Source organism: Artemia sp. Qi Xiang Cuo, chromosome 13 (genome assembly GCF_049724085.1).
Source record: "Artemia sp. Qi Xiang Cuo chromosome 13, ASM4972408v1, whole genome shotgun sequence".
NCBI classification, from domain to species: Eukaryota; Metazoa; Arthropoda; class Branchiopoda; order Anostraca; family Artemiidae; genus Artemia; species Artemia sp. Qi Xiang Cuo.
Window position 1 is genome coordinate 60,651,218 of NC_142806.1, and position 27,277 is coordinate 60,678,494.

Below are 27,277 nucleotides of genomic sequence, written 5' to 3' on the forward strand. Positions count from 1 at the left end.
AATTGCTATATTTATTGAATACATATGTTTTATACGCCATTGTTCACCTTCATTGATTTTTTCTTGTTTTTGTTTGATATTCTGATCAAATTATTTTGCAGATTAAATGTGTTAGAAAAATAGAAAAATTAGTGCGTATTCGTGGCTCTAAGAAAACTTGGAGTAGACATACCACCTGTGAACTTCTTTTTAACGAGAAACTGTTAAGGCATGGACTGACGTAGCGTTTTTAAGCAAAAATTTAAATATATATTGAATACGGACGTTTTTTACGCCAGTTTCTATCTTCATTGATTTTTCCTCACTTTACTTTAGTTCCTGTGACCAATTTTTTTGTAAATTCATTTTTGAAAAAAGTAGAAAAAAAGTGGTGGCATGGAAATCTGGGGTTAGATATACAACTAGTGAATTCTTTTTTTTTTACTAGGAATGGTTGAGTCATTGCTGACGTAGCGTTTTTCACGAAAAATTGCCATATTTATTGAATACATGTTTTATACGCGATTGTTCACCTTCATCGATTTTTTCTTGTTTTTGTTTGATATTCTGATCAAATTATTTTGCAGATTAAATGTGTTAGAAAAATAGAAAAATTAGTGCGTATTCGTGGCTCTAAGAAAACTTGGAGTAGACATACCACCTGTGAACTTCTTTTTTAACGAGAAACTGTTAAGGCATGGACTGACGTAGCGTTTTTAAGCAAAAATTTAAATATATATTGAATACGGACGTTTTTTACGCCAGTTTCTATCTTCATTGATTTTTCCTCACTTTACTTTAGTTCCTGTGACCAATTTTTTTGTAAATTCATTTTTGAAAAAAGTAGAAAAAAAGTGGTGGCATGGAAATCTGGGGTTAGATATACAACTAGTGAATTCTTCTTTTTTTTTACTAGGAATGGTTGAGTCATTGCTGACGTAGCGTTTTTCACGAAAAATTGCCATATTTATTGAATACATGTTTTATACGCGATTGTTCACCTTCATCGATTTTTTCTTGTTTTTGTTTGATATTCTGATCAAATTATTTTGCAGATTAAATGTGTTAGAAAAATAGAAAAATTAGTGCGTATTCGTGGCTCTAAGAAAACTTGGAGTAGACATACCACCTGTGAACTTCTTTTTAACGAGAAACTGTTAAGGCATGGACTGACGTAGCGTTTTTAAGCAAAAATTTAAATATATATTGAATACGGACGTTTTTTACGCCAGTTTCTATCTTCATTGATTTTTCCTCACTTTACTTTAGTTCCTGTGACCAATTTTTTTGTAAATTCATTTTTGAAAAAAGTAGAAAAAAAGTGGTGGCATGGAAATCTGGGGTTAGATATACAACTAGTGAATTCTTCTTTTTTTTTTTACTAGGAATGGTTGAGTCATTGCTGACGTAGCGTTTTTCACGAAAAATTGCCATATTTATTGAATACATGTTTTATACGCGATTGTTCACCTTCATCGATTTTTTCTTGTTTTTGTTTGATATTCTGATCAAATTATTTTGCAGATTAAATGTGTTAGAAAAATAGAAAAATTAGTGCGTATTCGTGGCTCTAAGAAAACTTGGAGTAGACATACCACCTGTGAACTTCTTTTTTAACGAGAAACTGTTAAGGCATGGACTGACGTAGCGTTTTTAAGCAAAAATTTAAATATATATTGAATACGGACGTTTTTTACGCCAGTTTCTATCTTCATTGATTTTTCCTCACTTTACTTTAGTTCCTGTGACCAATTTTTTGGTAAATTCATTTTTGAAAAAAGTAGAAAAAAAGTGGTGGCATGGAAATCTGGGGTTAGATATACAACTAGTGAATTCTTCTTTTTTTTTTTACTAGGAATGGTTGAGTCATTGCTGACGTAGCGTTTTTCACGAAAAATTGCCATATTTATTGAATACATGTTTTATACGCGATTGTTCACCTTCATCGATTTTTTCTTGTTTTTGTTTGATATTCTGATCAAATTATTTTGCAGATTAAATGTGTTAGAAAAGTAGAAAAATTGTGGCATTTTCGTGGCTCCAAGAAAACTTGGAGTAGACATACCACCTGTGAAATTCTTTTTTTTAACTAGAAATTGTTAAGGCATGGACTGATGCAGTGTTTTCAAGCAAAAATTTCAATATATGTCGAATACGTACGTTTTTTACGCCAGTTTCTACCTTTATTGATTTTTCCTCGCTTTACCTTAGTTCCTGTAACCAAATTTTTTTTGTAAATCCATTTTTGAAAAAAGTAGAAAAAAACGTGGTGACATGGAAACTTGGGGTTAGATATACAACTAGTAAATTCTTCTTTTTTCTACTAGTAATGGTTGAGTCATAGCTGACGATGCGTTTTTCAAGCAAAAATTGCCGTATTTATTCAGTATGGACGTTTTTAACACCATTTTTTACCTTCATCGACTGATTCTTGTTTTTCATTAGCTATTGTCATTATTTTCAAATTATTTTGGAGATCCATGTTTTCGAAAAGTGGGCCAAAACTATGACGTTTTTGTAGTTCCATGAAAACCTGGGATTACCCTTACTACTAGTGAACTCCTTTTCTTTAAGTAGGAATGGTTAAGGCATGGACTGACGTAACAATTTAAGAGAAAAAATCACCGTATTATTTAATATAAATGTTTTTACTCAAACCTTCTTACTTTTGATTATTTTTTTTCATCTATGTTTTTCTTGTTTTCATCTATTACTGTGACCAAGTTTTTAAGGCAATGTCACATTTTCGTCTGTGTAAATTCAAACATTAACAATCTGTTGATTCTCAAAGATACATCTTCTTAAGCCCTTCGCTGCCATGGGTTTTTAGCTTATTTTTCTGATTCTCCACCTACGTTTTTCATTTTTCAATTTGGTTTTTTCAATTTTAGCTTATTTTTCTGATTCTCCATCTATGTTTTTCATTTTTCAATTTGGCTTTTTCAATTTCAGCTTATTTTTCTAATTCTCCACCTACGTTTTTCATTTTTCAATTTAAGCTTATTTTTTTAATTATCCACTTACGTTTTTCATTTTTTAATTTGGCTTTTTCAATTTTAGCTTATTTTTTTGATTCTCCACCTACGTTTTTCATTTTTCAATTTGGCGCCCATTACTATCAGAAACTGCTTAACTGCAGATGGGGGTGTTTTTCATTAAGAATTTAATTTCCAATTTTATCGAAATTTATGGATATCCCTTGACGTTATTTAACAATAAACAAAAATATAAACCATTACAGATATAAATCACTACATTAGGGGGGGGGGGGAATTAATTTTTGCTAACGCTTAGCGATTATCTACGTTAACATTCCTAGAAACATCCTAAACTATTTAATTTAAAAAAAAAAAAACACCTTCTCCCAAACATCCCCAGGGCAACAACCACCATTCAAATACAACTCCATCCACACCCCCCCTCCTCAATTAAGTTCCTACTGTATAAGTTCCCACTTAACCAGTTCAAACAATAATATCTCATTTTCACTGTGAGTGTACTCTAAGAGTACCTAACCTCTTAAAACAACCTGTAGATAATTTCTTAAACCACATTGGCCTGACATCACATAAAGAAAGAAAAACGAGCAAAAACCCCATTTTTGCTCGTTTTTCTTTCTTTATGTAAAACAACCTGTACCTTACCTCTTTCTTATCGACAAAACAACATTAACGATCATCACATTAATCATCACATTAACAATAAAACAACCTGTACCTTACCTCTTTCTTATCATTACATCAGCAAAACAACATCAACAAAACAATATTAACAATCATCACATTAATCATCACATTATCATCACATTAACAATAAAACAACCTTTACCTTACCTCTTTCTTATCATTACATCAGCAAAACAACATCAACAAAACAATATTAACAATCATCACATTAATCATCAAATTATCATCACATTAACAATAAAACAACCTTTACCTTATCTCTTTCTTATCATTACATCAGCAAAACAACATCAACAAAAAAATATTAAAAATCATCACATTATCATCACATTAACAATAAAACAACCTTTACCTTACCTCTTTCTTATCATTACATCAGCAAAACAACATCAACAAAACAATATTAACAATAATCAAATTAATCATCAAATTATCATCACATTAACAATAAAACAACCTTTACCTTATCTCTTTCTTATCATTACATCAGCAAAACAACATCAACAAAACAATATTAACAATCATCACATTATAATCACATTAACAATAAAACAACCTTTACCTTACCTCTTTCTTATCATTACATCAGCAAAACAACATCAACAAAACAATATTAACAATCATCACATTAATCATCACATTATCATCACATTAACAATAAAACAACCTTTACCTTATCTCTTTCTTATCATTACATCAGCAAAACAACATCAACAAAACAATATTAACAATCATCACATTAATTATCACATTATCATCACATTAACAATAAAACAACCTTTACCTTACCTCTTTCGTATCATTACATCAGCAAAACAACATCAACAAAACAATATTAACAATCATCACATTATCATCACATTAACAATAAAACAACCTTTACCTTACCTCTTTCTTACATCAGCAAAACAACATCAACAAAACAATATTAACAATCATCACATTAATCATCACATTATCATCACATTAACAATAAAACAACCTTTACCTTATCTCTTTCTTATCATTACATCAGCAAAACAACATCAACAAAACAATATTAACAATCATCACATTAATCATCACATTATCATCACATTAACAATAAAACAACCTTAACCTTACCTCTTTCTTATCATTACATCAGCAAAACAACATCAACAAAACAATATTAACAATCATCACATTAATCATCACATTATCATCACATTAACAATCATCACATTAACAAAAAAACAACCTGTACCTTACCTCTTTCTTATCATTACATCAACAATTGTGTATGTCCTCTTTTTAATCCTAAATTCAATTCCCGATCTCATTAAATTGTTTGAAATTTGACTATTTTCTATTTATTTTCCTTGTGATTTACCCTTTGTTTGACAAGAATCGCAAATATTTCGGGTATTTTTTTAAAGCAGGGCTTGTTGAAAATGAACGAAAAAAGTAAAATTTGTAACCAACTTTATCCAACTAAATATATTCAGGTTTTATTATGGTTTCACTTCATCATTAAATGGAGTTAGATGTATGATATAGCGGACGAATTAGGTTGTTCTACATTTTTTTAAATAATGGAATTCTAAAATTACTTTAACTTCTATTTTATTGTTTAAGGGATGTCTTCTATTGGAAACGAAACAATATGGAAAACGGTATGGGATCGCTATCTCCAAGAGGCTGATGTACAAGAAAAAACTAAATTGCTTCAAGGCTTGGCCAGTGTCCAGGATCCGTACATTATCAATCAGTATTTAATTCTAGCGAAGAATGACTCATTTGTAAGATCTCAGGACTATTTTAGCGTACTCCAGTACATTGCTGGAAATCCCATTGGTGAACCTCTTGTCTGGAATTTTGTCAGGTAAATCAATGTCCGATTACCTTGTTCAAATTCATAGTCAGAAAAATTCCAACCTTGCCGCAAATAGGCCTTTCCGAGCACAAGGCCGTGGCACCGTTGTTTTTGCTCAAAATGTAATATGTATCGTATCTTCGGTCCAAAAATAGTCAGCTATACTCAGAAATATGAACCTCCTCCCCTTCAAATGCCCCCCCCCCCCCCCGACGAAAAAACGTAACATATAATTCTGTGGTTGCCTAACCTCCATTCCTTTGTAGGAACGTATTTGAACTAAACCTACAATACGTATGATGACACATGTTAAACACATATCTAATACAAAATAGGTTAATGGGGATTTCGCCGAAACCCTTTTCTGGAATTTTGTCACGTAAATTAATGTAAAAAATTAAATTTCAAAATTCCGCATAAAATGTCGAAAATTCCAAACCTTGAAAACAATGTTTTTAGATGTTTTTTTAAAGGTCAAACCAGGTCATGACACGGTTGTTTCTACTCAAAAATATATAATGCAGTACTTTTCGTCAAAAAAGAGTCACTTATACTCTAAGATGGGTACTTTTTCCCTTTAACTCCTCTCCCAAAAAAAGAAACTTCACACTGAATGACCTCCATTCTCTTTGCCTCTCTTTGCCTGACCTCCATTCATTTGCAGGAATATAGTTGAACTAAGCTTACAATATGTTTGTTGACGAAGGGGGGGGGGCAGCTCCCTCTAAATACAGAAAAGATGGTTTTGATGGGAAATTTGTCAAACCTCTTGTCTACATTTTTGTCAGGTAATGCAATGTCTGATAATTTAGAATTCATAAATTCGAAAAAAATTTATTTACACTTAAAATTCGAAAATAATTACAAACTTGGTGGCAAATATTGTTTTATGGATCTTTCCATATGAGATCAATCTAGGCCATGACACCATAGCTTCTGTTTCAAATCGTACAAAGCTTTATTTTTAGCCCAAAAATAGTAATTTATACTTACAAATGTAAACCTTCTCCCTTTCAAATACCCCCTCCCCCCTAAAAAAAGACGAAAATTGAGTCTGGATCTGTGTTTGGCTGACCCCGTTCATTTTTGAAGTAAGCATATAATATGTGTGCTGATAGGAATGGCAGAACCTCTCTAATTACAGAAATGACGTCTTTTATGCTGAAACCTCTTGTTCAGAGTCAAATACATAATTTTTGAGGCTTAAGACATTATTATATTTATCTTTTTTTGTATCCTTTGAATGTTTGTCCCTTTATCCATGTTTATCCAAATTTGTTCTGCAAGTACTGCCCATTTTTGCGCTCTATCAAAACTAATTTTTCAAATTTCTTCACAGTCAGTATTTTGTAGAATTGTTGGATTCAATGAAGATGTGAAAAGTAAAATATCCAAGGCATGTGATGTTTTTTCTTGTTTTTTGCTATGGAACATTTTTGGAGGAATAAGAAGATGAATCTTAAAACTAAAACTAGGATGATGGAAGCTACGCACTTGTCAAGAATAGTCCTGAAATATATGTGCCTTGAAAAGTTGAGGAAGATATGCTAGATGTTTTGCCGAGGAAATGTCTAGGAATAGTTTTATGTTCCTGTTTCAACGACCTTATATTAGTGATAAGTATTTGAATAATTTAAGCGAACGATGAATTAGTGTCTGATGAACAGACACTGTTCTTCAGATCAGTGTCTTATGACATTATTCAATGGTATAAAAGCGAGTGCAATGGTATAAGAGCGTAAAGAACGAGGTATTGACTAGGGGCGAACCCAATCATATACGCGATAGTTTCTGTTCGTTTTAAGTTTTGATTTTGCTCCTTACTTTCAGTTGAAAAACTTTTTTTATTTAATTTTTTATCGTTTTTTTTAATAGTTCTAGGAAATCCAGGGACATTTCTTCATAGAAATGTCCCTTCTCTCATGGAAAGATCGTTAGGTTGGTTAGGTTACCTAACCTAACCTAAAAGTGTATAAAACACTTTTTTAACCTAGCCTAAAGTAAGGCTTTAGGCTACTTTGTGAAAAATACTTGTATCTCACGACATGTAAAAGTCACAATCAAAATCTGATCGTCATCTTTGATAAGTTGTCGCCGCAAGTACTGTGGATTTATGGGTACGATCGAGGTTGATCTTTCAACCTTTTTTTCAGGCATCAATATTAACAAGGATGGTGGATGCAGGGATGATGTAAATCATCGCTGCATCCATCAGGGATGCCGGAGAACTGCCGAGGCAGAGTGTTCTCTTGCAGTTCAAGTATGTTTGGAAGAATAGGAAGATATATATTTCGAACTAGGATTAGGATACCGAAAGTCACGTTAATGACAGTAGTAAAGTATTGCAGTGGAATATATACTGTGGCTGTGTTTTTTTTTCTCCCTCCAAGCATTGCTTTAGGCTTTTCTATTTGATTACTAATCGACGCTGTCTAACATTGCAATCTCACAACGCCATATATAATAATCTTAAGGTGAAGTTGTAGCGCCATATACATTCCGTAGTCTAAAGGTGTATTATCAGTGTTGTGCAGATCTTTCAGGCAACAAGCAGATGAGGAAAGAGAACTCGCCACAAGTGCTGTAGGTACCCGCTGATATTTCGTTACCCTTAATGCAGGAATGGACGAGTGGGTCCCGATGCTTCCCTTGTTCCTGGACATTGATTTTGGATATTGGCATTGTGTAACGACCTGCCTGAAGTTAGACTGTGATTTTTGGATATGCTTCCGTGATTTGCTGGTGATGTTCTTGCGTGAATTACTGATATACATGTTCACCTGTACTGAATGTTGCTGAAACTTATCTGAGGCATCAAGGTGTTACGAAAAATTCCGTAATCTGTACTGGCATCAAGTTCTATACTCGCGAACAGACTCGTGAAGCACATGAATAGCTCAATAATATTGTTGATATTATGAATATTATTAAATCCCCCGGGTTTCAAAGAATTTCATTTTTAAGCAGCCATCCTACCTGAGTGGTTGGCACGCTAGACTTGAAATCATTTGTCAATAACGACCGGGGCTCGAGCCCTGGTGTCGCTGGTTATTTGGTTTGGAACGGGGGTCAGTGACGTAACTCTGTAAGCTCATTCAGAGTCGACCCTGCTTTAAATGGGTACCTGGAGAAACCTGGGGAAGGTAAACAGGAAAGATGTGCGAAAGCACAGGATGGCTGGCCCCTTACCCCCTATTGCAATTCCTGGCTGAAGGGCCATGAAACGGAGATCAGTACCACTGGTAGGGACGGTAAAGTCCAATGTCGTATTCTTCATCCTTTTTCTTATGATGAAAACCTATAGAAAGAAAGATAGTTTCAAATTGGCCGTTATGTGATGTTCAGCGATATGTATAACATGTAAAAACTCTACACAATTACCGTGAGCTTAGAGTCTGGTTTACGATATGGAAAATTTCTGAAATCCCTCGTATCCCACAGATGTGATCAGCTCCATGACAGTCCGTGTAAATGATTGCGTCTTAAAGCTGGAAACAATGATGGACCAAAGCCTCTTTTTCCCAGCCTTCTGATTGATCCCCGCTCCCGGCAGCTGAAAAACTGCTCAATCTAGTGTTCATTAGTGGTCTAGCCCTTGAAAAGACTGAGTCTTTTTCAAGTCAGAAAGGGTTAAACGAGGTTTTTATAACCCCTGGGCAGAAGATTTGGCAGACGAAGTATGACTTAGTGGCTTATATTATAACGGACTCTGCTGCTCAAGCCCTGAACGAGTCGTTATCCAAGATATCTTACATTGAAGTGAAATACCACAAGGAAAAATTCGTCCCGATAGGTACTACTCTAAAAAAATAATTGTCGCTAACCCCCTTGTTACAGAAGCTACAAGATTTGGGACTTAAGAGACAGTTCGAATTACATTGTTAATGCACCATCACAGGTCAGGGCTATCCGGAATTACATTGTTAATGCACCATCACAGGTCAGGGCTATCCGGAATTACATTGTTAATGCACCATCACAGGTCAGGGCTATCCGGAATTACATTGTTAATGCACCATCACAGGTCAGGGCTATCCGGAATTACATTGTTAATGCACCATCACAGGTCAGGGCTATCCGGAAAGGTTTTTTGTCGAATACACCCTCCTCAGAGAAATTCTCAAAAGGTGCTTCAGGTGTTAATTGCTCGAGCATTTTTCTCGAGACTGCATTAATCAACCCTGCTGCCCCTGTTGTGCTGAGCCCCCCGAATCAGCGAGTGAACCTCCGTATCGTTATCATTCTCTACGACCTTAGGCTGCTTTCATTTGTGGAAGACTTACCAATGCTTAGTTGCAATCTTGCTCTTTTTAATCGTCAGATTGCTGGATACGAAAGTACTGGCTTACGAGTTAATGCACTAAAGACTAAATTTTTAGAATTTACACCATCGGCAAGTAAACAGCAATGCAGTGGAAATTTAGTTGCGACAGTTGAACAAAAAAAAAAATTCTCCCTGGGAAACCTATTAAGTATATGGGAATAATGTACGGACAAGATAATAGAAATTCGTGTTATTGATAATTGAGAAAATTATCAAAGGTTGTCCTCCTTGAAGTTTAGCCTGAGCAGGAAGATTTTTGCAAAGCTTTACACAGCAGTTGCTCTCTCTCTCCCCTTCTGTATGTTTTGCCAATTTTGGACGTGTTCGTTCAAACTGAAAAACTAAAACTTCGGTGTGTCTACTGTAAATATTCGAAGTTTTTGCTTAGATACCCGCTCTGTGAGAGAAACGCATTTGTTCTAAGGTTTCAAAATGTGGTTTTGACATTTTGCATGTGGTTTTGACATTTTGGATTTGACAATGTGGATTGACATTGTGATAAATAAAAGTTCAAATAGGGATAAAATCATTTTAATAGACAGTGTTTCATAAACAGGGAATTTCATTTTTTGGGAATTTCTATTTTGGGAATAGAAATTTCCAAAAAATACCAGGTATTTCGGTCACATATGCAGTGACCGTCATCAGTAGTAAAACTGATTTACTACTGATGAGTAGTAAAACTGTTCAGTGTTTACTACTGATGACAGTTACTGCATATGTGACAGAAATGTTCGATATTTTTTATGAATTCCTACGACTGTTTGTGAAACACTGTCTATTAAAAGAATTTAATCCCAATTTGAACTTTTAATTATTGTCATGGAAAGGCAGTGTGGTCTCCGAAATTATTGACATTGTGTCGTGTCTGAAAGAAGTGCCGAGATAAGGGCAATTGATTGTGCGACTGTTTGCCTTCACACCTTATCTGCGAGTTTGAGTAAATAAGTTGATGTTTGATTTTATTCTCTGGCATTAAAGTGTTCTTATTTTTCTTTTCTTTTTTTTCGATTATTCCACTTTTTCTTTTTTTTTATGAGCGAGAAGAAATTATTATTAAGAAATTATTATTATTATTAATATGTGTGCCTTGAAACGTTGAAGAAGATATACTAGATATCTTTCCTAGGAATTCTTTAAGAATACTTTTAGGTACTTGTTCGAATGACTGTATATAAAACATTAATGATAAAATTAAAAATAAATTAAAGAAATTAAAAATAAACAAAAAAACGAAATAATAAAAATTGATATAAAAAAGATAATCTGCTCAACAAAGAACCAGACGTGTAAACCACTTGTCTAGAATTTTCACAGTTGAATCATTGTGCGACAAATCCTTGTTGTTTGCCACATCGAAACTCACAGTTGCTTGTTTCTTTTTTCATTTTCTTTTTATATTTCCTTTAGCATGATTAATTCTATGTTCACTTATTGTAGTTTTTATATGTAATATAGTTCATAACTTTCTTTATTTTTTTTTTATCTCTGATAAAATTTTTTTTTTTTTTTTAATGACAATTGCAACAAAAAGAACCAAAAAATGATTTATGAATCTTCAGGGGAGAATGGATAAATTGAATATCAAGCCCCCCCCCCCAAAAAAAAAGGAGCTCTGAAGCATTAAGGAAAAAAGGAAAAACAAAACTCTGAAGCTTTAGGTGCATGCCACATTTTTATCAGTGTTGCCATGTTAAAATATGAAAATAGATAAGCAAAACCAATTATTTAATTTGACAGTAATTTTTTTCCGTAAAAAATCAAATATTAACAAGCTGTTAATTCCCAAAGACAATATACCTTTAAAAGAAAGCTTACCCCCTTAAGCTGTTTGCTACCATGCATTTTTAACTTAGTTTTTGCTGATTTTTACCCAACTTTTTTTGTTTTAAGTTTTATGCCGCGGCTATCTAAAACTACGTAACTGAATATGGAGTTCGTTCTCATTAAACACTGAATTCTCGATTTTTTCCTAATAATTTAAAAATTAGAGTAATGGTAGTTACAGTGATGACAATGGTCACATATGATTCTGAAGCATGGGCACTTCGAAAAACGGACGAAGATTTGCTAGATGTTTTCCAGAGAAATTGCCTACGGATTGTTCTGGGTACCCGACTGACTGACAATATTTCAAACAGTAGGCTGTACAAAAAGTCTGGTTCAATCCTGCTTTCTAGGGCTGTATTGAGAAAAATGTTGAGATGGGTAGGGCACGTTCTGCGGATGCAGGATGACAGATTGCCAGAGATTGTTCTTTTCGGCCAACCATCTAAGGCTAAACGGAAAGTAGGTCGTCCGCGGTTCGGGTGGGAAGATGTCGTACAGAAAGATTTAAGGGAAATGGGAATTTCCTGGGAGGGTGTAAAGAGGGAGGTTTTGAATAGATTGGGATGGAGGAGGAGTGAGCGTAGCTGGATTGGCTTAAGCCTTCAACCAGTACTGTAATTTATATGGAAGTCACGGGAAATAAAATGAAAACATTGTCAAAAAATTCCAAATTATTTTGTATCGAATTAGCGACGCTACTTGACCACTAAGGTCCTTGCCTTAGCCTAGTAGGGTGTTGCTACAGCCTGGTTCAAACTCTTAGCTCAGTATAACGAAGCTGAGATAAAGCAATTACAAATGGTCAGTGAAGAATGAATAAATTCCCACTGAACCTTCAGTGGAAGAACCTGGAAGCGTCAACTTTTGGATCATTCCCTGTTTTTCTCTCTTAGTGTGATTATTTTTTAAACCTACTATTGCTAAAGCACAAAGGACATCAAAATAAAACATATTTTGCCCCGTAGATCCATCTGAGATCTGCGTTTTCCAAGATTTTTCCTTGCATTTTTAGAAATTTTTAAGTTTTAATGGTAGCATCAAATCGTCGGTTTTGCCAAGTTGAGCCGTGGTAATAAATAAGTGAAACATTTTTCTTAAATTTGATAATGTCTTTGGTCCGTGAAAATTCGATTATTAACAATCTGGTAATTCTCAAAAACAGCTACCCTTTAAAGGAAAGTTATACCTTGTTAAGCTATTTGCTTCCATATTTTTAGCTTATTTTGTACTTATTGTTTAAGATATGTATTTATTTGATTCAAATTTAATTTCATTAATTAAATTAATTCCGTTTTTTAATTCAAACAAATTTGGTTTTCACTGTCCTTGGTACCTTAAGTTGTACTTAAGTTGGTACTTAAGTTGCTACAAATATTTTCTTTCCTTTTTTTTGCTCTTTTGTCAAATAAAATGCAAAAAACTTAATGGCGATAAATCCATAAACATGCAATAAAAATTCTTTTGATTCATCAAAAATGCCGAGAAAAATTAAGTCATTTAGTGTCTTTAAGCCTCGAATCCGTGCTGCATGTTGTGCAGGCTATAATTTTGTACAAGAACAATAAATTATCCGAATCCTTAAAGCGGAGAGGACAGTTTATTCGTAATTTTAGTTGAATATTAAATGTAACAGGGAAGCCAATGTAAATAAAAAGAAAACTTCGCCGAAAAATTACGAGAGAATTATGAAGAATGAATAAATTTAAAATGAATCAAAACAAAAAAAAAAAACGTCAAAAATCATTCAAAGAACCCGGAAGTATAAACTTTGGTATATTCAATTTTTCGCTGTTAGTTTAACTAATTTTTATATCTTCTACTGTTGAATCACTAAGGGTATCAAAATAAGCTCATCTTTTGCCCGTTAGGCCCGTTTGAGGCCTATTCATACGTGAAAACAGTGATTTTTTAAGATTTTCTTAGGGGCTGTCTATACATAGTTAGAATGTTAAATATAATGTGGAAACCACAAGAAATAAGAAAAAAAAATTCGAAAAATTGTATTCAGTCACTATTTGGCAATCATTCTTTTTGGGAAACATTCTTTGCATAAGTTATAAGGTAAATCGTTGAAATTGCAAGATTTTGGGAATGATATTTTCAAAACCCTTTACTGGTTTCATATTGTTGTGTTAGTAAACATATCGAGGAAATTCCCTAAATAAATTTTTAAATGTCCTGCCACCCAGATGGGACAAGGGCTTAATGCTTTCATGGAATAAATACTTTTAAATAAAAACTTAAAATATATATTTACATTGAAAAGCTTTTCATTGCTTTTCGACAAGGCCGTGCCCAGGGGTGGGGGGAGTAGGAGGTCTGAACCCCCCCCCCCCGAAATGTTTGTCTGACTCGTAAAAACGTAACAAAAATGGATATTAACACACTTTGTATGCGTTTTTTGGGTTTTTTATACCACCCCCCCCCCCTTCCCCAAAAAAATATCCTTGAGTAAAACATTCCCCGAAAAAAAGTCCTGGGTACGGTCTTGCTTGTCAAGGCAAGGTCCCTTAAAATTGTAGCTTTTTTGTTGAAATAAAAGTTTTCTTGTGGTGTTTAATACCACATTTACCCGACCACAACGGAAAAAAATATGCACGATGTAGGTTTTGACTTTCCTTTATTAATTTTTCCTAATCTGTTGTTTGATAAAATGCCAAAAAAATAAAATACTATGCAATTATCTTTATTTTGTTTTTATTTGAGATCGGAGACACCATTTCAGTTTTCCTGTCTTGTAGAGAGGTTATTCAAGAAGGGATGCATTAATAATTAATCAGTCGTTATATATTTATAGGGACGAATGGCAATACTTGGTCGACCGTTTCACTCTGAATGATCGTTACCTTGGAAACATGGTCAAAAGTATTACAAGCAGATTTAGCAAACAGATCCAGTTGGATGAGGTTTGTTTTCACTTCGTTTTTCTCTTTATTGTAACTTTTCCGAAAAGCTTAGCTTTAGTCATAGCCTCTTTGCTTAAAAAAGAGGAAAATTTTGGATGTTTTTTGTAAAGACAAATCTTCTCAAATTCTACATTGTAACTTAATTTGTTGATGAAATCAATTTTTAATGAGTAAAGTTTAATCATTTTGGATGGTTCTCTAAATGACCTCTGAGTGACCAACAATCGAAAGAGTTGCCACGTGTCCATATGTACGAAGCTTCGGGAGGGGGCTTGGGCCATGGGGCTTTAATTTGGGCCATTCTATCGCAAACTAAAATTCCTTGAATGGCTCTGATCTCTGCAATATGTAACATCTCCATTTGTCTACTAAGATGAATCTATAAAGCCTTAATTTGGATATAGGAATTTTCCTTAATTTGTAACCCATACCCCGAACTTTCTCGCATCGTGTTGCCACTGGAGTTTAAAAAAAATGTTTATATAGACATTTTGATTCTATGTTATGGTGGCTACTCAGCCACAATAGGTTTCAAAGTTTGCGATCAAATGAGCCCTCGCCCATGTTTCAACGATCGTTCGTCCTGTTTAATGACATCGGGACAAGCTCATAGGGAACATCACGCTTTTTATTTTTTATTTTTAGCTATCGCTTATTTTCACTATCATTACCCAAAACAGTGGCGTGTTTATTTTTTCTTCACCCTTTTTTTGTTATGTCATCCTAAGCATGTACTAATGCATAGGGGTATGTTAGTGTCAATTTTTCTTTATGTAGTCAGATTTGTCATCCTTTGGCCTCTCTCTCTTTGCATGTATTCTTAGTTGTTCTTATTTTTAAATTCAACAATAGACACTTTTTTTTAATCTTGGTTGCCCGCTTAGGGACAACCTAATAAAGAACGAACCTTGCCCTTAGCGAATGGAAATTTAAAAATGGTCTTGGTAAAGAAAAAATTGTCATGTTAGGAAGAATCTAAATTAGAACCTAATTCAGGAATATTTACTATGTTTCGGCTAATCGTAATGATAAAACTTTGTTGGGGAAAATAAGATCATGGTAATTTTGAAAAATAACCTGAAACCCCTCGAAAATGGTGTCATTTTTTTATAGTCTGATTTATTTTATTTATTGCCCCCCCCCACCCCTCTCTCTCTCTCTCTCTCTCTCTCTCTCTCTCTCTCTCTCTTTCTCTCTCCTAGCATAATCAAACAGTTCGTGTTAACGAACTGTAAGTAAGGAGCGACCCGGCTCAATAGTAACCGAAACTCTAAAAAACAGATTTTTTATATCAATAGATGTATCAAACAATTGGATTTTTATGCTGATTTCAAATATATAAATTTTATTAAACTTAATCTTACCCATCAATGGGTACGAGCCTGAGAAAATGTTCCTTATTTTCTAAAAAGGGGGAAACAGCCCCTAAAAGTCAATTGATCTCAATGAAAATCACACCCTCAGATTCAGCGTATCAGAGAACCCTACTGTACAGGTTTCAAGATCCTATCTGCAAAAATGTGGAATTTTGTATTTTTTGCCAGAAGAAAGATCACGGAGGCGTGCTTATTTGTTTTTGTTTTTTAGTTTGTTTTCCCCAGGGGTGATAGTATCTACTCTGTGGTCCTAAAATATCGGGAGAGGGTTCTTTCGAATGGAAATTAAAAGTTCTAGTTCCCTCTTTGAGTAACCAAAAAATGGAGGGCAACTAGACCCCCTCCCCCGCCCCTTTTTCCCCAAAATTGTCCAATCAATTTTGAGATAACCATTTTGTTCATCATGGTTGAAAGGCCCGATAACTATGCCTTTGGGTATAACATAACCCCCACAGCCCCAGGGGATAGGTCTTCAAGTTATAAAATTTGCCCTTTGTTTGCGCATAATATTTGTTATTGGGATTTAGGCATATATTTTCGGGTGGGGGGGGCACATTTTCTGCTGGGAGTTTTTTCACGAGTGAATTTTCCATAGGGAGGTAAGTTTCCAGGGAGTGAACTTGTCAGGGGAAATTATACACTGGGGGAATTTGCCAGAGTTCTTTTTATATGTCTTGCTTTCTCTTTTCCGCCTCAATTTTACGTGCTGAGTGGTTAAGAGTAATTGTCCGGGGTAAATTTTCACTGGGATTGAATTGTCTAGAGGATATTTCCGTGGGGATGGGGTTTCCCCGTGGAGGTAGGGCCAGATTTCCTGACATTATGTAAAAAAACGATCAGAAACTAAACAAGCTTTTTCAACTGAAAGTAAGAAACAACATTAAATCTTAAAACGAACAGAAATTATTACGCAGATAAAGAGGGTTGGCCCCTCCTCAACACCTCGCTCTTTGCACTAAAGTTTGAATTTTGTCCCAATTCTTAAATAAAGACTCCTGAAACACGAGGGCCGTTTAATTAGAACAGTAAGACGTTTTTTTAAAAGTACTAAAAAACTTTAGTGTAAAGAGTGAGTTGTTGAGGAGAGGGCAAACCCCTTTGTATACGTAATAACCTCTGTTCGTTTTAAGTTTTAATGTTGCTCCTTAATTTCAGTTGAAAACCTTGTTTGTTTTTTTTTATTTAAGATTTGTTAGTTGCCTTTATTCTTAAATTGAACAGTATATACATTTTTCAAATGGGAGTAAAGACCGAAAACCTAAAAGGATCTAAAAATTATCCTGTAAACGGGAGTGGAGAAGATGTCTTTTTCGCTAAAGTTTGTTAGGTGCTTTCCTGAAATCATTTTAGAATGTAATAAATATAGTCAATTGGTAATTGTAAGGGTATTGTCATCTATCTTTCAAGACATTTGACTAAAATGTGTTTGCTTGCGTCAAATACAATTAAATGAGTACTTTCATTCTCGAGACGTTTGATAAAAAAAAAGCGTTACATAAAGTATTGAATTTAGTATTTTTGTAGATAGTGAGTTGAAGCTTCCACTCAAGGGTTGTGAGACATGGTGAATCTGATTGTGTAATTATCATCAAGATCTTCCCTTTCATGGGCGTTTCTCCCATTTTCTAAAATTGAGCAAATTTTCTTGTGCTAATTAAAATGTATTATTCAAATTTAAATGTAAATTTTAAATTAAAAACATTTAAATTGTCGCAAAAATCAGATAGTTTGTATGCATTCATTGTTTGAAAAATTCTTTTTTTAGGATTTTGATTTTATGTTGACAAGGTTGGCTTTTGCTCACAATTCATTAGCAGGATTGATTTCATAAAAAAAAAATCGGGGGGGGGGCATTGGCTTTAAAAATTTTTATTTCTGTTTTCAAAACTCTTACTTCCATTTTGTACTATATAATACCAATATTTTGAACCCAAGTTTAAAACTTTGGGGGCAAATAATGCAGCAAAATGTGAGAAAGCGAAAAGCCTTAAGAATAACCCGAAGCATTTCTTTATTCTTCGTCTTCTTCTTGTTGTTATGAAGACGCTTTTGCAAAATCTCATCATTAGAATAAAATTTTGTGTATAGTAGATAAATATCTCACTAAAGATAGGCCAATACAGCTACGCACACTCCTCCTTCATTCCAATCTATTCAAAGCCTCCCTCATTATATCTTCCTAAGAAGCACCCATTTCCCTTACATCTTTTCTTACGACGCCCTCTTACTCCATTCGGGGACGACCTGCTTTTCGTTTGACCCTAGAGGGCTTGGCGACAAGGGCAATCTTTGGCGATCTGTCATGCTTCGTCCGCAGAACCTGTCTTTGCCGTCTCAAACTTTCTAACATTATAGCCCTAGAAAGCGGAATTGAACCACATTTTTTGTACCGCTTACTGTTTGAGATACGGTTGGTCAGTTGGGTACTCGAAACAATTTGTAGGCAATTTTTCTGGAAAACATCTAGCAAATTCTCCTTCGTTTTTCGGAGCGCCCACGCTTCAGAACCAGACCACTGTCATCACTGTGGCTTCCAACATTCTTACCTTTGTTTGACTTATCTTCCTATTCGTCCAAACTTTTTTCAAATGTGAGAAAACATCCTGGGCTTTGCCTAATCTACTTTTGACATCTTCACTCCACCCACCATCTTTACTAATAAGGCAATTTTTCTGGAAAACATCTAGCAAATTCTCCTTCGTTTTTCTGAGCGCCCACGCTTCAGACCCATACTTGACCACTTTCATCACTGTGGCTGCCAACAGTCTTACCTTTGTTTGACTTATCTTCCTATTCGTCCAAACTTTTTTCAAATGTGAGAAAACATCCTGGGCTTTGCCTAATCTACTTTTGACATCTTCACTCCACCCACCATCTTTACTAATAATACTCCCTAGGTATGTGAAGCTGTCCGCTTGATCAATCTTCTTGCTACCAAACGTCACATTTTCACCTTCATTTATTCCTAGTCTTAACGACTTAGGCTTCTTAATATTAATTTTTAAACCTATTCTTACACCCTGAACTTGCAAAACTTTTAAAAATTCGTTCATTTTGCCATCATTTTCATCTAGGATACTTCAATCATCAGCATAATATAAGTCCTTCTATAGTACTGAAGTGACAGTTTCAAAGCCCCCCTATTAGGAAGGTGTGTAGACACTCTGGAAAACATTGTTTTCCATGGTTTCCTATGGTTTAAAAGTCTATTTCCAGGCAATCTTTTGTTACCATTAGAGTAGATAAAATGTACGCCCAAAAAGTAATTGAAACAGTCACTCAAGCTCAATTAATGTTTTTCGTCAGTTGAATATGTAAAATGTCGTGGAAAAACTCATTAGTATTATGTTACCCATGGATAGCAACCATTTATATAGCCCGGTGATTGCTTTCTTTTTAGTGATTGATTGGTGGATAGATCCCTTTAATTCCTTTGCACAAGAATAGTACACGAACTTGCGTCTAAACTATCTACGTGTCCTTTGAGATTAATCTTCTGTTGATTTAACACATGAAAATAAATACATGGGAACATCATGAGTGATAACAATTATGTCTTCTTATAAATATGTCTTTGTTGTATTTTTAGAAGTTATTTTTTGTTTAATTTGCTTCCATTGCTCCACTTTTCTCTAAGGGTTGTTGTTAAGCGGGCTTCTAATAAATAAATTAATTAATTTGAGATGATTGAAATTAATGAATTAAAAATTAAAATTAATTGATTGAAAATTAATTAATTGAAATAATCAGTTGAATTTAATTTTAGGTAAAACTATTTTTTGAAAAAAAAAACTAAAAAAAATTTCAAATTGTCTGTAAACATGTTAAGATTTATCGCTTGACTGTTTTACTTGTGATCTTTATCGAGAGTTTATCTCTTTTTTAGCAATTGTAAAATGAAAATTATTTTTTATAGAAGTAAAAAAAACAGATATTGTAAGATGAATAGTAGGCTCTAAACTATTTTATCTGTAAAATTTTTCAGATGGAGAAATTCTTTATGGACAATCCTGAGGCCGGGGCAGGAGCTAGAGCAAGAGAACAAGCTCTGGAGACTGTGCGGAACAACATTAAATGGGTCGAAAATAATACACCGATCGTTGAAAGTTGGCTAAGAGAAAATGGATGGATGCAATGAAATCGTTAAGCATGTTTTTTGTGATATTAATATATAGTGAATCATGTGGCACATTTATAGACTGAATTTTTAGATATTAAAATGTATTGATGATACTTCGTGTATCACAGTTTATTTATTAGGTATTATTTACCCATGTATTTATATGCTAGTCAATGAGTCCAGCTCACTTGGACCTTCGGTCTTCGCAGTCAGCTTTGTCCAGTGGCGTATCCAAGATTTTGTTTCGGGGGGGGGGGGGGGCATCAGTCTACCTTTTTATAGCAGACATGTGAGCAACAAAATTATCTATCATAGTGCAAGATTGCAGGCGGGGGGTAGGGGGGGGGGTTGTAGCTAGGTAAAGAAATAAAAAGTACACACTTGTCATGAGTATTTCTAGTTGTAGACTTTTTTTGTTTGAGAACGGATGAACTGGAAAAAGTCACAATTAAAAAAAAAGTTAGAAGTAGTGAGAGTTTCTATTTTGGGCGGGTAGATGTTTTGGAACTGCCACGAAGCGGCATAATGTAGAAAATATAAAAAAAAGAAGTGCATTATTCCTTATATTTGCCCATGGGACCCTTGTTTTAGAGAACCAAATAAATAAAAAATAATATTATATCAAAGACAATTGCCCAGAATTTGATTTCGGAGGGGTGGGGGCTTCAGTCTACCTAATATAGCAGCCATGAAAGCAAGAAATGCATTGATATTAACATTGTTTACAGAGGATGAAGCACAATTAAAGTTTAAAAAACAGAATCAACTGGACTTAAAGAAACGAGCAACAAAAGATGACCTAACCTCTCACAGTAACAGCCGCCGGTCTTTTTTGGCTGCAAATCGATCAAAAACTTGGTCAGCATCGACCTGGATATCGGGGTTCAGGGTCATGTGAGCTAGTCCGTTCAGACGCTCCTCGCCCGTGAAGCTCCACAGACAGGTTTTTAATCGCTTAAGACAGCTAAAGCTCCTCTCAGCAGAAGCGGTAGTCACTGGTAATGTCTGAAAAATCGTGAAAAGCCTTCCGATTTTGCCTCCTGATGGCGCAAAAATCTTTGATCAAGTTCTTCAATAAGTGAAGCTAAGTAAGGTTTGAAGAATGACTCGCGATAAAAAACCTTCATGGACTCATTATCGTTGATGGACTTTCGGCGGATAGACCTTGGAGCAGGCGGAGCCACATTTATCTCTTGTGCCAGCTTATAGGCTTTCTGAAAAATTATTTCAAAATTATTTTTGTTTTGACTGCAGTAAAGTATCAGAACATAGCTTAATATGCCGACAGCACTCAACTAAGTCTAAATCTTCGGCTTGCAGCGCCTTAGAGACAGAGAGCATTATGGCACTTACAAACTCTAGCATAGCCATCGTGAACATAAAACTAAATTCGGGTGCTGCTGAAACCAATGCATTCGCTTTTGAAATAACTTCCGTATCGCACCGTATGCTACCAACTAGTTCCTCAAGTACGGAAATAATCGCACAATACAAAGACATAAAAACTAAAATGCAATCGTGACTTTCCACCCATCTCGTTTCGCAGAGCTTCATAAGCTTTCTCACAGGACTATCGGGACAAACGACAGCGACAGCTTCTACAAACATATTGGTTCTTTTTGGTGAGGATGATAAAAATGATATAATCTGCTGTATAGTAGCAAAGGTTGACCTAACAAGTCCTACCCTACTAGTTTTAAGCCGAATTTAAGCTGTGCGATGCACAGTGGGTGTAGATCACATGCAGATATTTTTTTCCAATTTCTTCCTGTGCACCAGAATAGCAGCCTGACATGTTGCTGGCCCCATCAAAACCAACCCCCACATATTTCTCCATTTTTAAGCCGAACACAATGCATTGGCCGATGATTTGTTCCGCTACTGCAGAGCCGGTGAGATTTCAACAAACAGAAAACCCGAGAAACCGCTCTTCAAGTAAAGCACCAGTTTCATATTAGTATCTGACTACAAGAACTAACTGTTCCTTATTGGAAATGTCTTTAGTCTTGTCGGCAAGGATTGAAAATGCTACTGAACTATTTACATCACTCACAATGCTTGGCACAATAATGGACGCGACACAATCGATCAGGTCGTTTTGAATGATGGGAGATATGTACTGTGCATGTTTTGCGCCATTTTCGAAGTGTTCTTTAGACATTGCTCTCCACTCTCTACCATTAAACGCAAAACACCACGAAAAATGCCTTCATTTACGTTAGTTTTGTCGCATAGTTTACTCTCCTCTCTGTGTCCTTGCAGAGGTAACTCATGCCGCCCGCAAAAAAGGACCGCGCGCAGAATTGGTGTTAGAATTTCGCGATTTTTCTTTTGTATTTCAGCCTCTACACTCGTTTTCCTCGTAAAACTCGTTTAACTCGTAAAAAAAGAAAACAATTAATTTTTGTTAATTAAATGATTTGCGTACATGACTTGTTTGGTAGGTCAAAGTTTGCCCACCCCTCCTCAAAAGTATTGAAATTTAGAGACACCGCTAAAAATTCTGTAACGGCTCTAAATTATCAATTCACACGGTAAAATTACCGTTTTTGCGGGATTCTACTTTTTGTTTCTGGAAATACGGGAATATAAAGGTATTCCAACATTAACCATGCTCATAGTTACACAAGAAATAGAATATAAAATGAATGAACTAGTTTTAATCCTATGTTGGGCTCTAGAAAAAGATTAAGATTCAAAAAAGTTTGATTCCACCCAAATAATTATCATTTTTACTGTTTCCTTTAATTGATCATAGATAAGAAAAATTCTTACGAGAAGATATCCAAATTTAGTTTTAGCTTTGGTTGTCTTCAATCTAAATTGGGAATTGCATTTTAATTACAAGTGACACATGCGTGCTTCAAAACCCACTAAATACAAACTATCGTCTGAATAGTAGTAAACTCCTTACCGTTATTGCTGGTTTTTGCAAGCTTTAAGAAATGCTTAATGCTGGGCTGGTGTCGCTTGATTTTCTTTCTTTCCTGTCACGTGACCTTTCCGTTTCAATGCTTAGCTTACACTGGAATTATAGCAGCGTTTGAATGAACTATCGCCTCTTAGTCAAATTCCTTATCGCAATTTATTCATTGCATAGAAGCTAGTGCTTATAGCTGCGGGGGTTAAATAGTGAGAAAAATTTCTTAACATCTTGTTTCAGAGGCAACGCTGTAGCGTTGCCTATAGTAAAGGCCATACGGCTCCAATGTTTTATTATTATTATTTTTTTCCAGAGGCACTTCATATGGAAGGTATCGTCGTAGAAACTTCTAAGGGGGCTCATTTGATTGGAAATCGAGAGTTCTAGTGCCCTTTTTAATAGTCGAAAATGATTGTAGGGCAACTATCCCCCCCCCCTCACGCCCATCATTCCCCAAAACACATCCAATAAAAATTTTGATATAGCCATTTTGTTCAGGGTTGTTGATTTCCAGATAGAAAATATCTTTTTGAGGAGGACACTCCCCCACAACCCTCAGGGCAAGGGTTTTAAGTTATGCCCTGTGGGGATATAAGGTTTTTATAGACGGCGTTGTCGTAGAAACTTCAAAACAGGCTCATTCGATTGGAAATTAAAGGGCTAGTGCCCTTTTTAAAAGTCGAAAGTGATTGGAATGTAACTAGCCCCCCCCCCCACGCCCATCATTTCCCCAAACACATCCAATCAAAATTTTAGATAGCAATGTTGTTCTGCGTAGTTGATTTCCAAATAGAAAATATATTTTTGAGGAGGACACTCCCCCACAACCCTCAGGGCAAGGGTTTTAAGTTATGCCCTGGGGGCATATAAGGTTTTTACAGAAGGCGTTGTCGTAGAAACTTTAAAAAAAGCTCATTCGATTGGAAATTTAAAAAAACTAGTGCCCTTTTTAATAGTCGAAAGTGATTGGAGGGCAACTAGACCGCCCCCCCCACGCCCATTATTCCCCCAAACACATCCAATCAAAATTTTGAGATAGCCATTTTGTTCAGCGTAGTTGATTTCCAGTTTGAAAATATATTTTTGAGGAGGACACTCTCCCACAACCCTCAGGACAAAGGTTTTAAGCTATGCCCTGGGGGCATATAAGGTTTTTATAGAAGGCGTTGTCGTAGAAACTTCAAAACAGGCTCATTCGATTGGAAATTAAAGGGCTAGTGCCCTTTTTAATAGTCGAAAATGATTGGAGGGCAACTAGCCCCCCCTGACGCCCATAATGCCACCAAACAAATCCAAACCAAATTTTGGTACAGCCATTTAGTCTCAGCGTAGTTGGTTTTCAGATAGAAAACATGTTTTTGAGGAGTATAATCCCCCACAATCTTCGTGGCAAGAGTTTCAAGTCATTACTTGGGGGCATATAAAGTTTTCATAGAAGATGGTGTCATAGAAACTTCAAAAAAAACCCATTCGATTGGAAATTCAAAGGGAGAGTGCCCTTTTTAATAGTCGAAAGTGCATGGAAGGCAACAAGCACCCCCCCCCCCAAGCCCATCATTTCCCCAAACATCCAATAAAAATTTTGAGATAGCCATTTCATTCAGCATAGTTGATTTTCCGATACAAAATATATTTTTGAGGAGGACAATCCCCCACAACCCCCAGGGCAAGGGTTTTAAGTTATGCCCTGGGGGCATATAAGATTTTTATAGAAGGCGGTGTCGTAGAAACTTCAAAAAAGGCTCATTCGATTGGAATTTCAAAGGGCTAGGGCCCTTTTTAATAGTCGAAAGTGATTTGAGGGCAACTAACCCCCCTCTCACACCCACTGTTGGGGTTCCACCCCTGTTTCTTTTCCTTTCAGATAAATGACCTGTTTTCGTTCTAATTACATTTGCTTAGATTTGCCTATATATAATTTTCAATGACAATTTAAAAGTCTCGTTGCTAAGCTATAGTGGTTTTGCAATAAGTAAGCTTTGAAGTAAGTTCTATTTTTGTACTTCCTGGTTTGAGTCATTGAATAATAGGCTGGGAAGAGAGAATTGGGTTTGAATGGGGATTGAGATGATTGGCTGGGACAAATGAAGGTCCACCCCTATGAACAGTTGCTGTACCTATTATTATTATTTTTTAGTCTGCTTTTAGACCCCGTTCGGGGAACCATATTTTTGTGTTATTATTGTGACCCTTTGGAAGAATACAAGTAAGGTATTTTCTACAAACTGTGCACTAGTTTCCGTAACCCATGCAGGGTAGGAATAGAGCTACGAGGTACCGTCATTATTATATTGACAGGGGGGTTTATTACCTGCAAGGAGAGAGTTAGAGATTTTCTAGCCGTAACCCAAGGCGGGTACACTTGGCTTTAGAAAGTGGCCGTTTGACCACTTGATCGCGTTATTAGACCCTGGGACAGGGTGTACTGTAAATAGGGTAGTACCAAACCCGATATTTGTAGAAACGGTGTGGTAGTCGTGGGCATCACATTATAATTTGGGGCCGGGGCTATCCCCTCCAATACGTGGTGACACCCGCATATCACCACGCCAGTGGCGTTGTAGCTTACCACTATAATACTGGTGGCGTTGTGGCCTACCGGTATAACACTGGTAACTAAATACCACGAACACCCATTTTTACCCCAAACACATCCAATCAAAATTTTGAGACAGACATTTTATTAAGCGTGGTTTTAAGTTCTGGAAATTATGTCTTTGAGGATGACAACTCCCCCACAGCCCTCGGGGCAAGGGTTGTAATTTAAGCATTCTCTGAATCCTTCCCAGTCTTTCTTATGGAAGGGATGCTCGTATAAACTTTAGAGAGGGGTCATTTGACTGAAAATTGAAAGTTCTTGTTCAATTTTTAAGAGTCAAAAGAGATTGGAGGGTAACTAGCCCCCCTCCTCCACGCCCTAAATGCATCAGATAAAAATTTTGAGATAAAGTTTTTTAAAGTCAAGAATAATCGGACAGTAAGCACCCCCCCCCCCCCCATGCCATAAAAACTTGAAACTTTTGAAATCTAAAATGAACAAAAATTAATTAAAAAAGACTTGCCGAAAAATACCTTTTTAAAATAAAATTAAAGACCATTTTAAACTTAAGCTCAGGAGGTAAGTAAACTTGTTAAAATTCACACTTAGAACGAGCAAAAATTATTTTTACAGAATAAATGAAACCCAAAACGAGCAGAAATTAGATAAACAATCATAGCAAAAAACATACAACAAGTAATAATATAAATTAATAACTAGATCTTAAAGCGAGTAATGCTTATATTGAATATCAACATCAAGCTTAAAACGAAAACAAATATATAGCCATTAAAGTATAAATTAAACATAAAACGAACAGAAATTTAATAAACAATCAATGCGAACAAACATACAATATATATATTAATGTAAATGAATAAATAAATCTTAAAACGAGTGAAACTTAAATTTAATATGCAAATCAAGTTTGAATCGAATAAAAATAACTACAAACAAGAGTTTGGGTGTCACCTCACTGCAGAAGCCTAAAACCTACTGGGTCATTGGCGCTTTACTGAAAACGAATTATATTACAAATGTTTACTTTTGTACTTAATATTGAAAATAAATATTAAAATTACAGTAAAATTTTGAACTGATAAGCTTTTAGCAATTAATATCATTATGCATCAAATATTCAGCTTGATTTATTAGTTCTTTTCAAGATCAGTCAAGACAAATATAGTTTCACTACAAACAAAATTTGGATACTGCCCCCTTCTTTAACTGTAAAAACCTCAAGCCTTCTGCGTCATTGGTGCTTCACTGAAAACGAATTACTCGTATATTAAAAATTTATTCTTTTCCATTTCTTACACCATTGAAAAAGAAAATAAAAATCACAGTGAAAAAAAAAATTTTGAGCTGATGGATCTTTCAACAAATAATATCATTATATATCTAATATTCAATTTAATTTTGTTTATACTTTCCAAGACTGTTCAAGACTCATATAGTTTTGCCATTTTTTTTAACTCTGCCATTTTTTCTAACTAATCGTGTTGGTTTGTTATGAAAACATTCTATGGCTTCTAAGCATTTCTATTTGAGCGGAAAACTGCACCTCAAACTTTGTGAAACATGCATTTTCTTGCATGAAACACCAAAATATAATAAAATGTCAAGTTTCGGAGTGTTCCACCACTCGCAAGCAAGTGCCATTGGTATTTTTGAATCCGCACGGTCAATTTAGGGGGTGGAGGGTAGGCTAATTTTCGTAGCAGCCCCATTCCGTCGTGGTATGATTCACACTTTCAACA

General features: G+C 35.2%; 1 protein-coding gene across 1 annotated transcript in view; it reads left to right on the forward strand.

The window, feature by feature from the left end:
- Positions 1 to 20,168, forward strand: part of LOC148945499 (glutamyl aminopeptidase-like) — a 146,255-nt gene extending 126,087 nt beyond the window's left edge. Inside the window, exons 14-16 of the mRNA XM_089099323.1 lie at positions 5,262 to 5,508; positions 14,451 to 14,559; positions 19,921 to 20,168. Of these exons, the coding sequence (XP_088955449.1) occupies positions 5,262 to 5,508; positions 14,451 to 14,559; positions 19,921 to 20,073 (509 nt within the window). The 3' untranslated portion in view covers positions 20,074 to 20,168. The remainder of the gene's footprint in view (positions 1 to 5,261; positions 5,509 to 14,450; positions 14,560 to 19,920) is intronic.
- The last annotated feature ends 7,109 nt before the right edge of the window (positions 20,169 to 27,277 follow it).